This window comes from Pituophis catenifer, unplaced genomic scaffold (genome assembly GCF_029215685.1).
Source record: "Pituophis catenifer annectens isolate HBS135680 unplaced genomic scaffold, rPitCat1.0.hap2 SCAF_3, whole genome shotgun sequence".
NCBI classification, from domain to species: Eukaryota; Metazoa; Chordata; class Lepidosauria; order Squamata; family Colubridae; genus Pituophis; species Pituophis catenifer.
The window spans coordinates 88,194,858-88,209,202 of record NW_027256883.1 but is presented as its reverse complement, the minus strand read 5'-3'; the positions used below and the strand labels follow the sequence as shown (position 1 = coordinate 88,209,202).

The 14,345-nt window shown below is 35.0% G+C and overlaps 1 protein-coding gene across 1 annotated transcript in view; it reads right to left on the bottom strand.

The window, feature by feature from the left end:
- The window catches only part of CTNND2 (catenin delta 2), a 412,341-nt gene that overhangs the window by 257,119 nt on the left and 140,877 nt on the right, over positions 1-14,345 (bottom strand). Inside the window, exon 5 of the mRNA XM_070942595.1 lies at positions 6,139-6,311. Within this exon, the coding sequence (XP_070798696.1) occupies positions 6,139-6,311 (173 nt within the window). The remainder of the gene's footprint in view (positions 1-6,138; positions 6,312-14,345) is intronic.

Genomic DNA, 14,345 nt, shown 5'->3' with positions numbered 1-14,345 from the left:
ATTCAGAGACCCATAGCTTTACTTGGTGTCAGAGGCCTGCCATCAGAGAGAGAGAGCTGCTCACCTCCATTCATACCTTCATGATCTGTTTTTAGGCTTCTTGGAGACATCTGGGATTAAACAGGATGCCAGGTTTCTGCTGTGACTGACTACTAGAGCTTGATCTTTTGTATGCTGTTACAGCTTTTTAGACATTGATTCATTTTCAGTATTTTCCTGGGACAATATCTGCTTTTAAAAATGTTCCATAAGCAATGTAGCATTGATATAGCCATGGTTAAATTTGTTTGGTTGAAAACCCTCACACAATATAATATCATGCTTTGTGCTTTATTTTTGTGTTTTGCTTATGAGTTTAAGCTTTTTATCCTGTTTATATTGATGCAGAAATTAAATGTTGCATGTTCCTTTATCCATTTCTGTATATTCCTATTTAGATTAATTATGCATTATATAAACAGTTGCCTTTATTTTTAAAATATCTTTTAAAGTATCTTCAACAGAAACAAACTAAAACATGTTTTAATAAACTTTACAAAAAAGGATTGATAAAAAAATAACGTTCTATACAAATACTGACAGCATTCCAGATATTTTTTTCTGACAAAGTACATGATAAACTCATGCCACAATAAATTTGTATATAATTAGGTTTTCAAAAAGTGGTGTTATTTTCAGAATGGTAAAGTTACCATTGTGAAATACTTTTTGAGCCTTTCCTTTTTTGGAGGAGATTTTGTGCTTCTATGATATGTTAGTGTGAACTGTGGGATTTTTTTCAGTGTTAGACAGCAAGGCTCAAGTCTTTACAAAGCCATACTCAAGGGTAGGAAATTTTCTCCCTCCCTCCTTCTCTCTTTGTGTACACACAGTAACGTGCGCACACACACACCGATTTGTATGGCTGAACCACAGTAACATTTTTTCTTTGAAATCAGCTTTCTTAATTAGATATGTAATTAGCTGCCAGAAACCCTAACATTTTTGTCTGAATCCATAAATATGCACATCATATCTGAAGGATTGCTACTTAAGTAAGTGAAAAAAAGTTATGTTAAGAACTCTAGTGAATTAACACTTTTTCACTTAACATTTTGTGTTCAGCATACTGGTGGAGGAAAAAACTTAAGTGTTTCTAAAAAAAAAAAGACATACCTTATAGGAATGTGGAGAAAGAGAACAAAGAATCAAAGGTCACAGTCAAATGTGACCTGGAGCTCTGTGCAATCATTTTACTTCTTGGGAAAATCTACTACAACTTATTCTGATTATTATACAGATATAATACATTGTTTATATGGTTTGGGGCAGCAAATAATTCTGCAAGCTCAAACTCCACAAAGTACCAAGAAGAGTTATTGATACTTCATAGAATGTCTAGAAAAGTCTAGAAATATTTCACTGTAACAGTAAAAAATACAATTACTTGACTAAGACTTTTGTTCCCTTTCACTGCATACCAAATCAGCTAGCTGAGGTGATCAGGTATTAGATCCTTCCTCACATCAGCATTTTTGCAAAATAAGAAATATGAAGTGCTTTGAATTCCACCTTGGAGACTGTAGTAAAACTATCAGGAACAATTTTTAAAAAATATTACAGGATGTGTGTATTTCCAGCGATCATTTGACTTGAAATGATAAAAGCTTTTGCAATATATCTATGTGGCCTGTTATAACTGCAATGCATATAGGTAAATTAATTAAGAACTTCATCAACTTAATGAAGATACTTATTTACGAAGCAAATAAGTTAGCAATATTAAAAGCATAAAAGGTATCACCACAATTTAGCAATAGCAATAGCACTTAAACTTATATACTGCTTTATAGTGCTTTACAGCCAGGGCCGGATTTAGATGAAAAGAGGCCCTAGGCTATTCCACTTATGAGGCCCTTTCACCAGTGGTGGGATTCAATTTTTTTAACAACAGGTTCTGTGGGCGTGGCTTAGTTGGGGTGTGTGGCTTGGCAATCATGTGACTGGGTGGGCGTGGCTAGCTGGTCACATGACTGTAGGCGTGGGTAGCTTGTCATGTGACCGGGTGGGCGTGGCTATGTGCATAGACTTTTTTCAGAGGGCTGAAAAAAGTCATTTCTGACTGGGCCTCGCACTTTTGACCGGTCCTCACACTTATGACCATCCTCACATTTATGCCCATGCAGCTTTCTTAACAACCATGTCACTCATTTCACAACTGCTTCTCTTCACCATGGTGACAAGATAGGGCAAAAACGTAAAATGTTAGGACAGTCATAAGTTCGAGGACTGGTCAAAAGTGCGAGGACCAGTCAAAAATAACTTTTTCAGCCCTCTGAGTAGTCCATATGCATAAAAGGATACAGCAATAGAGAGGGATGAAGGAAGGGAAGGGAAATTAGAGTAGGAGGGAGGGTAAGAGAGGGAGGAAGAGAGGAGGAGAAGGAAAAAGGAAGAGGAAGTAGGGAGGAGAAGAAGAGGGGGAGGAAGAGAAAGTAAAAAGGAAAGAAAAGAGAGAGGTGGTAGGTTTGAGGAGAAAGATTGCTGTACAATAAAAAAGATGAAAGGGAAGAAAGCCAACCCCAAACAAATATAAAGATATTAAGATAAAGAATGAATTGTTAAACTTTAAAGAATAAAAGAGAACAAATATGAATAAATAACAATAATTAGAAACACACATACAAACATACAATGTATTTTCTTTGAACAGAGTATTTGGCCGGTTCACAAATTTAAACAGTGTTTAGTCATTTCAATTAAATTTACAATTTCTATATTTCCTTTTTGCCATATTTATTCCTCATCTATTTTTGTAAAAAACCAATATTACCCTTCATCCTCATCTCTAATCTTAATCAAATTCAATTTTTCCCTTCTATTCTATATTATACCCCTTCCTATTGTCATCTATTTTTATATCCATCCTCACATTGGTTAATTATGTAATTATGTAATACAGTTGTTTAATACAAATTCAACATTTTAATATAAATCAATTAGTTATATAACTATCTTTTTTGTATATTAATCAATATGAACATGAATATTCCAATTATTTCCATGCAATCCAATTTCTTACAAATCAATTAATTATATTTACCAATAATAATAAACCAAATAATTTCCCCCGTATATTCCTCCAAACCACAACTTAACCAGTTCTGCTTTCAACACAATATACAATTAATAGTATCTCAATTATTACAATTCCCTAGTTAAATAGAGCTTTTTTTCTTTTGTGTTTTAAAATCTCCTCTTTTTCCCTAAATTTCCCGTTGTTTGCACCTACCTTTTTTGGTGAGGAAAAAGAAAAGAAATCTGCCTGCCTAATTTTCCAACGTGCAAAGCCAACAGCCTGCTTTACTTTCTCTTTCGTTTTTCAGTATAGCTAGGGGGAAAAAAATCTGCACTCTTTCCAAGCAAGCAGAAGAGCCCTGAGCAAAACAGCTGAGAGCAAATCAGCTGGGGGTTGGGAGCCGATCTAAGCAAGGGCTAATTAGCCTATGCTGAAGCTCCGGGGGCCAATAAAATTACAAAAAAACACCGAACCCTTTGTTAAATTGCTGGCTCCCCTGCCCCTCGCCCACCACTATTGATTGGCAATAAATAGTGGTGCGGAGGGGCAGGGCAAGCCAGCAATTTAACAAAGGGTTCGGCTGCACCACTGGCTCTAGGGTGGCCCTTTGAAGCCCCGTGGCAAGAATTTGAAGTTTTTTTTTCCTCTAGCCATCGGAGGCAGCAATAGATGGGGAGTGGGCGGGGTAAGCGAACGGCCGGCGATCCAACAGAGCAGAGAGTGAGGGTGAGTGAAGGCGTGGAAGCTGCTTTCTCCATCCTGCTCTCTTGCGTCCGGAGCCCATGTGGATCCCAGGCAGCGGAACTCAGGCTAGGGAAGGGGTGGGCAATTGTGGCTCTTTTACAATCTGTGCCTTCAAGCTGTCTCAGGAATTCTGGAAGTTGAAGTCCACAGGTTGTAAAAGAGCCACAATTGCCCACCCCTGGCTACGGTAGGCTGGCGCCGCCCGGGTGGAAGGCGAGGGGCGGGCGAGCCAGCAATTTAACAAAGGGTTTGGCCAAACCCCCTAGAACCCCCAGAATCCCACCACTGTGTAGGCCCCTCTTGATCTTGAGGCCCTAGGCTGAAGCCTAGTTAGCCTATAGGAAAATCCGGCCCTGTTTACAGCCCTCTCTAAGCGGTTTTACAGAGTCAGCATATTGCCCCCAACAATCTGGGTCCTTATTTTACCCACCTCAGAAGGATGGAAGGCTGAGCCAAACTTGAGACTGGTGGGATTTGAACTGCCAAATTGCAGGCAGTCAGTAGTCAGCAGAACTGGCCTGCAGTACTACACTCTTAACCACTGCGCCACCAAGGCTAATAATAAAGATAGGAGTAGGTGTATTTACTATATCTATGTATTTTAAGAAACACAATTTCCATGTTTATCTTCCAGCAAAAATCATTGTTCAAAGTGGCTTACAAAAGATGTGATTTATATAAAAACAATATACATTGACGATCAATAGCAAAGGTAAAAAAAAAACTGAATCAGATGGGACAATAAAATTAAAGAACTGCCAGGTAAGATCTTCATTTGAAATTTGAAAATAACTTTGCTTACCTATAGAACACAAATGAATATAATCTGACTTTGGGGTGTCCCATGTTCTTTCAGAGAAATCAAATTTTCTTTCTGTGAAATAACTATCCTAAACAACAAATGTATATTTTGGTGATTCAGTCCCTACTGCTTTGTAATTAGGCTCTTGAGAAGTTATTCCTCTCGTATCATTATCACTTTGTTTTCTGTGAAATGTATATGTATATTGTGATTGGCTATCGCATTAAAACACAACCATTCTGTGAATTGGCATGTTCTTTGTTGCAGTAGTTTTATGATAATGTCCATAGCTGTTTCTCAAAATGCAGAATGTGCCACTATGTCCAGAATCGTTAGGAAATGCTTGGGCCATGTTCTACATATTTTTCAAATGGGGATCTTTATTTTGCCAAAATATTCTCAAGCTTTCTATATAATCTTAGAAGGCAACATTGTTTTTCAAATAAGCAGACAAATAAAATATGACTATAAAAATGTGCTACAGTTTTGCTGTTCCATATTAGTGTCCCTAAGAATGGGTTTGAAAATGCTGTTCTAAAATGGATAAAAGAGGAAAAGGAAAAAAAAAAAGATCCTGATGCAATAACAGCTTAATGGTTGCATAATTAATCCACAATTAAAACAACTAAATATGTAGAATAATAATTCAGACTTACAATATACTTCTTTAATGCTTTAATGGGGAACATGATATGGCACAGCAAATATAAACCCAATAGTTTTCATTCTGAAATTTGTGTATTGGGCACTTCTAAATGTTGGGATGATGTAAATCTCACATGTCAATGTGCAAACCAATCATAAAAATGAAACAACTTTTATACAGCTCTAATTTTCAGAATTTTGTATAACTAGATTTTAAAAACGCCACAGAGTTTCAGAGTTATATACACTTAAAAGGTAAATTATAAAATCGCAAGTTTCTAAACAAATGTTTGTTTAGTTTAGGACCTCTCTTTGCTACCTCACTTCCAAAGGACCCAAGGTTGTGACCAATAAAAACAACATCAATCCAATTAAACAAATAAACAAACGAACAATATAACAATATTTATATTGAAAAAACAAAAGCATCATTCAGCATTTGTCCAAAAGCACAATGAGATAAAGGTGCACTTTTGAAAGGCCAGAAGGGTGTGAGTTACATTTACTATGTTTCCCCAAAAATAAGACCCTGTCTTATATTTTTTTGAACCCTGAAATAAGCTTGGCCTTATTGCCATGCGCCCAAAAGCCCAATTGGGCTTATTATCAGGGGATGTCTTACTTTGGGGGGAAAAGGGTACTTCTGGAAGGAGAGATTTCCATAAAGTAGAGGCTACTTCAGAGAAAGCCTCCACCTTCTCCAGAGCCCCTGCACCTCAGCAAATTGTTTCTTTATTTGTTAGCTTGATTTTATTAATTATGCTGTGCTAAATTAGAAGCACACTGGTGAACTTTGTTTATGCATGTAAAATATTTTCAGTCAAAATAATGTTCAATAATCTTAACATTAATTAATATAAATGAGTTTGATTTTTTTCTCCAAACATACCTGACCATAGTTCTGTAGAGAAGCTCTAGCTTGACTGCTGCGGGCTGGGAGCTGGGATGCTGTTCCTTCTCCAAGGGCTAGGGTCTGGTTGCTATGATAGCTTGATGGATATTGGAAAGATCCTTCCGATTTGGAATTGAGCTGAAGTGCACTCTGGGATAGAAGGCTGGGCCCTGTATTGAAAATAATTTCAAGTATCAGTGAAAGGAAAAGCAAGTATTTTCACAAAAATAATTGGAATGATCAATTATCTTTTTTTGGATTTCTGTATCATATAATGTCATAAATAACATTATACTACAGCATGTTTAATTTAAACGTTTTCATTTTATTATTTTCCAAAAGATAAGAGAATACGTGGGTGCTTAAAAATGTTGTTCTATTAAGTCTAATTGGCAAAAATAAATGACCAGTGGGGAAATGAAATAGTTGTAGGGCAAAATCAAATAGGAAAAGAAATATATTAAAATAGTGTTGAATTACTCCTTCCACCTCTATTTCCAAGGAAAGTAAGTTTTGGAGGAAGAAATGTTAAATCCTACTTTCTGTCATACTAGAATACCAATCTGATCCCACACAAATATTATTGTTTTGTGGTGAAACTCCATCTGTGGGATGCAGGCAGCACATGAAACCTCTAGTCCACAGAAAAAACACTCTCCATGAAACCAGTCCCTGGTGACCAAAAGATTGGGGGCCACTGACCTAAGCAGCATTTTGATAAGAGGCAACTCAGTCTGTAGGCAAAGAAAAAGCTTGCAAAGGGACCCTCCCTAGTCTTCCAGAAACTCCAAAAAAAGAGGATGGGTTTTGCATTCTATTTCGGGCAACCTTATAATAAAAGACAGTACTAATATTCTTGGTTGTGTTTCTTATCTGGACTACCTTGAACAGCTAACAAATATGGAGAGGGAAAATTCAGAATTTAAAACTTTAGTATCACATTCAGCTTTAGTTTGATTTGGGTAAATATCTGATAAGCTTGTAATTTATTGTTTTGTTTATAGAAATGAGTACATGTCAGAAGGGGAAATCTGAGAAAATGTTATAGATAAGTAGAAAAACACATGCAGCTACATGCATGGGGCCATACTGTCATTTTTTTAATTGCAATTAATTAAATTTACTATAGCAAGTGGAAATACCTAGTAATCTTAGTTTAATCTGATAAAAAGCTATGAACTTTTGGACCTTATTAACAGTGGAATGGGAGATCCTCCAGGAAATCCTATAGCAGCAAAACTAGATTAGAAAATTAAAACAAACAAGAACAAACAAACACCTCAGAAGATACCAATGGCAAACCATAAATATACCATCGATCAAGACTTGTAATTACATAGACTTCTAATTTTTATAGTCCGCTGGAGCCATGCTCTACCAGAGGCGTTTTTATTAAATCTATAGCTGAATAAAAATATTATTGATAAAAACATTTATATATATTTGTGCCATAATAGCATGCCTTAGGAGCTCTTTTCTAATGAGAGATCTCATTTTTTATACTAAAATCAAATTCGATTAACATGTTCTGCCCAATTAACAGGTGCATCTTTTAGCCAATTTGAATGTTTATATATTAATCAAACAGGATAATAGGTTAACAGCAGCATTAGGATCATGCCAGATTGAGGTCCTTTTGGACCTTCTCCTTCCTCCAATTACATTTATGGCAATTTCATGTTATTTTTAATTAAATGCATGGCTTTTGCTTTCAAGTTTTTTCAAAGATGAAATCAATGTTAAACCATTGTAGAAATAACCCTGTAAGTGTGATAATGATGGAAATTTTGAAGAGAGAAGACTGGATGTAATAACCCCAATAATGACCTAGAGCTCTCTGATGTAGATTTCTGCCCTAACTATTCAAAATATTTTACCAATGGGATTTTCAAATTGAAACGTAGTTATATTATTACTATTATGCCCCAAATCCCAAAACCTGATAAGCCTCTTTGGAAAGTTTGTTGCCCAACCAAGGGCCATAATCCAAAAGATTCTCTCTCTAACAAATATCCATCCAATTTGATGGAGAAAGACCTCTAAGAATATCTATAGATGTAGATGGTTACAATTTGGAGAGTGCTGCTTTATAAGACAATCTGTTTTGGTTCAAAAGTTTGAAAGACATCAGTCATTTAAATTGGGCCAGAAATAAAGCAGCAGCAACCAGTGTAGTCTAGTTGTTAAAATGTTAGATTATGACTGGGAAAATCAAGGTTCCAGGCCACCTTTAAAGACACTGGATGAATTTGGGTCTCTCTCCCTCCCTCCCTCCCTCCCTCCCCCGTCTCCCTACTCTCTTCCTCTCTGTCTCTCCCCCCTCCTTCTTCCTCCCCCTCCCCTTCTTCCTTCCTCCCTCTCCTCAATCTACTTCATAGAACTGCTGTTACAAGAATAAAATGAACCTGTCTTGAGCACCTGAAGGGAAGGTAGGATATACAGTTAGCAATCAATAAATAATAAAGATATAATGAGTCCAAAACACATTACACATTCTGTTAGGGGTACAAAATAGTGCAATACTCTTAGGAAAATATACATTATTTTTATTTATGATATTTTAAGAATTTAAAGTCTCTTCCATATGTTTGTCAGAAGCAACTATTTTATCTCTTACTGTATATAGAAATAAAAATATGGTTAATTTACATAAATGCTAACCTATATTATTATTATTTTATTACCTTCCTCTTGTTATTTTGTTTGAAAATGTTATTACAATTATTGATCATATTTTAGGTACTGTATAAGATCATGTTTACTAAACTATAACGAATGTACAGATTTATTGAATCACAGCTTGAATATAATTATCCCTTGAATGCATTTCTCAATTATATATTTCTTAAGCAAATATAGAAATGGTAATGGGAGAAATAGCAGATAAAAAGCAGCAAACAAAATGGCAAGCTATAGAATGAGAAACTCTTACATTTTTCACATTCATACACTTCAATTAACTGACACGCACAGGGCCAATGCTCCTCTTCATCTTCTATTTTATAATCCTGAAATGTTGATTCTGATCAGTTGGTTCTCATCAATGTTGTCATGTAATATTGTTACAATTTTAGAAAAAAATTGAGAGGGGTCAAAAATTGGACAGTTCTTGGTTATGGAATTTCAGTGTCCTGAATCTTGATGTTTTTATTCATTTGTAATACTTTGATGATCTTCTGGTCTTTGGCATATCATTGCTTTAATCCACTGTAGTATGCTGGTGTATTTCCATGCACCTGTGTGTTCAGATGGACTGTATATACGTCATTAGACTAAGTATTCATCATATAGTTCATTAAGCTCAGTACCATCATGATCACTAGAAAAGGTCATTTGCTGGGCAAGCTTGCCAAGAAGTTACATTTTGTGTTTCTTTGGTTCAGATTGCCTTTGATTTTTGTACCCTTCCAAAAGGTTGACTGGAAAAAATGTGCTTTGAAGGGAATGTACAGATTTCAAAGAAATAAATACATATTCTCTCTTCCTTGAGCTAACAAATTTATCATTTTTTCTTCCTTTCTTTTAAGTTAGCTTTTTTCAGATGGTAATTATAATGTAATGTCAGGTTATTTACAAGATACTATATAATTACCAGATAAATACATGATTAATTCAGTTCCCTAAATTGCACTGTCTCTCATGCAGTAATTATTTTAGATCTAGTAAGCATAATTACACAATACTTTGCTAATGCTTGTATATATCTGAGCACTCTATGTTATTTACTTGACTTACATGATACCTCTTTATAGTTTCTCTCTCTTTACATGTTGCATATGCTTCTCTTTATAGTTTTTTTTCTATAGATTCTCATAAATGGTAAAAAATGGCAAAGGGATGGGATGGAACAGGAAAAATGGAAACAGATGAAATAGACACATAAGTAAGCACTGCTCATAAATCTGTCTTTGAACAGAGCTATTTCTGAAAGTATCCTAAAGATTTGGATATACTGAAGTGCTATATAGATGACAATAATGGTGATTTCATTTCTACGCCTTTCAATTCTCATAGGTCCTGAGCAGCCTATGCAACCAATATAAGATTAAACCCTAACAAAACAATATATCCATTAGTCCCCTATCCCATGTCCCAACTTTCAGAAGCTGAACAATTTCCAATTGTCCACAAACCCTCTAAGAACTATGTTTTTACTATGTTTCAGAAGTTGTTCCACGGGAAGGGGTCATCACCTAAGCCTTGATAGTGGGCTTGCTGTAAATAACCTGCAAAGGCATCCTTTTTTTGCAAGCACTCTCTCCTGATCATATCAGACAGCCATATTCGATCCTGGATTGGAGATATCCAGGCCATGAAACATACACTTTAAAGTTGAAAAATAAAAACCTAAATAATGGTCAATGCAGCTGTTGTAGTAGTGGTGTAGTAGGAATATACTGTATATCCTTATAATTAATCTGGGCTGCCACATGCTGAACTAGGCAGGAATATATGGTAAACTTGCACAGCTCTCCAAGAGATTTTTGTATGGAAGGTCTTCAAGGGTAGTGCCATGTACAGAGTGTCCAAATAACCAGGTCTGACACCATGTGGAAGATAACTAGAATGTAAGTGACTGAGCAAGTCTTACCCACCCCAAAGTAGGTGGAATTGGTGTATAAGATGAATCTGTGTGAAGGTGACTCCCCCAACTGCATACCAGCTCTGTCCAGGGGAGGGCTATCCCAGCAAGAATCAGAAAGGACACCTTATCAGATCTGTGAAGACCAAAAACTCAGAGTCACTCCTTGCTAGGATTCAGTCCCATCTAACCTTTACAGCCTTCAGATACTAGTCCAAATAGTGTGATGACATTACATCTCTGACTGCACCTGAAAATGTGTCACTGGATGACCTCCCTTAATGATGTCAGTTAGAATTTGAAGAAGTGCAATGCTGAAGCACCCCACACTGTAGAGGTCCAGGGGTCAACATGTGGAATTGAAAAACTATTTTCAAATTCTCTTGGGGAAAATCTTACAGGGAAAATCAGAAGTAGATCAATGCTTTCATATTAATGCAATCAATCCAGAAATAAAATAATTTAATTATTATATGGCTATTGTTATCTTTCTTGTGTTGTTTTTCATGAGCATTTTCATTTTTCTTAAGGCAAAATGGTAAATATAAAATACAAACATAGTATCTGACATATAAATGTCAATATTAAGATAGTAGCATTAACATTGTTAATTGTATTACACCAGGTTTAACATATTGTAACATATTTTTAAACCTAATTAATTTCTTTTTATATTTCTATCCAATCAACCTTCAGGGTTCCTTTTCTTGAAATCAGACAGATTATTTTCAGTGGGATTAAAATATTCCTCACTTGGTTTCAAGATGCTGTCAAGATCAGCAGAATAAGGTTACCTTGCTAGATTATAAGAAACTAACTCTCATTGATTAACAAACTGCCAGTTTAGGATGCCAGATTTATTCTTATTTTACTTGTTCAACCATCTGATAGGTAGATATTTTTAAAAATGGAGATTTTGATTGAATTGGTTTTTATGCACCTAATAAAGTAACTTTAAGTCCTTTGTCATGTACCTTTAATCATGCTTTAAGAGGAAGTGACAGGTAGAAGAAACATCTGAAAAATCAAGAACCAAATATTTTCATAAGCAAATGCCTACTTATGTTGCTGATTCTACAAAAAAGGTGTTATTTTTCATTGGGGAATTGCAGAAAGCAGACTGTTAACAAAGTGAAAATAGTTTAATGATGTTTCATGCTGCATAAATGGAGATTCTCATATTATTATAAACACCTGGCATATTTGATGTTTATAACTATAACTGCAGAGAAATGCATATCTCCAGTATTTATTTTAAAGTCACAGTTTGAAAGAGACCGAAATTGTTTCTTGTTTCCTACAATTTAATGGAACAGTTCTCCATATTTATGCAGTTGTCACATAAAGCTGTATTTATCTATAGGTTTTCTCAGTTTCAATAAATTACTTAAGTAAATGCAATCATACACACATATAGTACATTATATGTACACACACAAAACACATGAAAATTGACTCTGTTAGATTACATATTTTAATAGTATGTCCTCCTCAACTGAAATTAGGAGACACACTGGTTCCAGTACTGCTGATGCAAAGTCATCATAACTAATAACCATTTATAGCCTTATTCATCATGAATATATCAACTTTCAAAAATGAAATACCAACCATCATTAAAAATGAATGTATCTAAACTAGATATAGTCAAATTAGATATGAAGCTATTCTGAACAACAAACCATACTCCTGTCATTTGGTTACTATTTTATTTTATTTATTTCATTTTGTTTTATTATTTTGTTAATTGAAAATCATGCTTATCCCAAACATGTTTAAAGTCAGTTACTGATGATTGACCCACTACCTCCACTGGGAAGTTGATTCCAAGCTTCCCTGAAACAATATTTTTAAACTGTATGTACCTCTGTAGCACCATGTTAACCAACATTGGATAGCAAGTGCAAATGGGGAAATAATAAAAGTCCATATTGTACAAATGTCATCTCACCCGCTGTATACTTCTAATATAAGCAAATTAATAGCCAGCCTACTAATTTATATAGCCAACCATCAGAATTACTGAAATTTTATTGGATCTTCACTGAATTAAGTTAATATTCAAATATTTTGTTGAATTAGCCTCATTTTAAGACCAAAAGAAACATACTTCATGTTCTTTGAGACCTTCTTTCCATATTCAATCATTTTTAATCAGCAAATCCAAAAATTACCATGTCATTTTTTATCCAATTTCAATAAAAAATCCACAAACAGTTTCCAGTCTTTTTGTTTAAAACAAGTACTTCTTGTTGTATCCCTAGTCATCCCAACAGACAGTAGTTATAATCACTCTTTCCAATTTGTCTCATTGGAATGGTGTCTTTTTCTGTTGTTTTTCTGCTTTTTCAGTGAAGTGTGTTGTTTTCTCTCATGGTTGTTGTAAAACCTGGCCTCTTATCTTCTTCTTGACAAAGTGTACAGTATTTATCCACTTTTGAATCCATGTCGTCTTCATCTTATTCCCAAAAAATTGTTAAGACTTTAACAACTCCAGGTAGTTCTTTTTTCATCTCTTGGTTTATTGTTTCTGTCTCAGTTCCCGAAATTTCTATTTTTCCCAAAACTTCTTAAAAGTTTTTCAAATTTATTTAATTCAAAAGAACTTTAAAATAAAGAATTTTCCAAATTTGATTGAATCCCTTTGTTTTAAATTTTCATAGTTGAAAATCTTGGTAAGCTTTTTGCTTTTAATTATTTTAAAATCCTTATAGCTGTTTCTTTGCATTTCACTTTAGTCGCACCCCAGACAAAGTTCTCTGTAGGTTATTGATTGTAATGAAAATGTGTTTTAGAAAGAAGAGTTTGGGTGAACCAGTGTCCTTTAGCAAGCTCCACTTGAAGCTGTGAGCTTGATATTTCTTCCAAGTCTCCTGGTGCTCTTACCTATGGGTCACCAGCAGGTTCCCTCTGGATCCTGCGGGTTTACTCACAAGAATCCTATGTTAGTGATCTCTTGGCCTCTCTTTATCCAGAGAAACTCTGCTGAAGTAAGTCACCGCTTGGTCAGCAGTCTTCACTTCAACATCATCTCTGCTGTTTGGATAGTTCACCATTTTTCTGCACCTGGAAATTCAGTGGAGTAGCATTTCAACTGAATAAAGATTCAAGCACCTGATAAAAATTCCAATCATAATTAACTAATTCATGTAAGTAAAACATCTATATAATATATATATATAAAATCTAGCAGGACCATGGTAATACATAAATGAAGCATACTTATTAAAACACAGTCACCAGTATTAAAAAACATTTTTCTGGACAACTTGTTTCTTGTTCAGCTACATTTTTGAGCATTGTTAAATGAAAATTCCTATATTCTGTAGCAATTCTTAAATTCTCCTTCTCTTGTGAAAAGGAATGCCCTGCTAAACAACCCTTCAGATTGTAAGATGTTCAACCTGATATTATATGCCTCCTTTGAAACCTTTTATTTTCTATGAAACTAATAAAGCTGGGCTGCTAAAACTTAGAAAGATGTATATAAGCACACGTACACATGTACATATCTAGAGGTCAAAGAAAAAACAAAAGTCTGAGCATTGTGGTTGATAACTCATTCACCCTGTGGAAACTTGCTTAGAAAGCATTTATGCTCACATAACATATATGCCTTGCT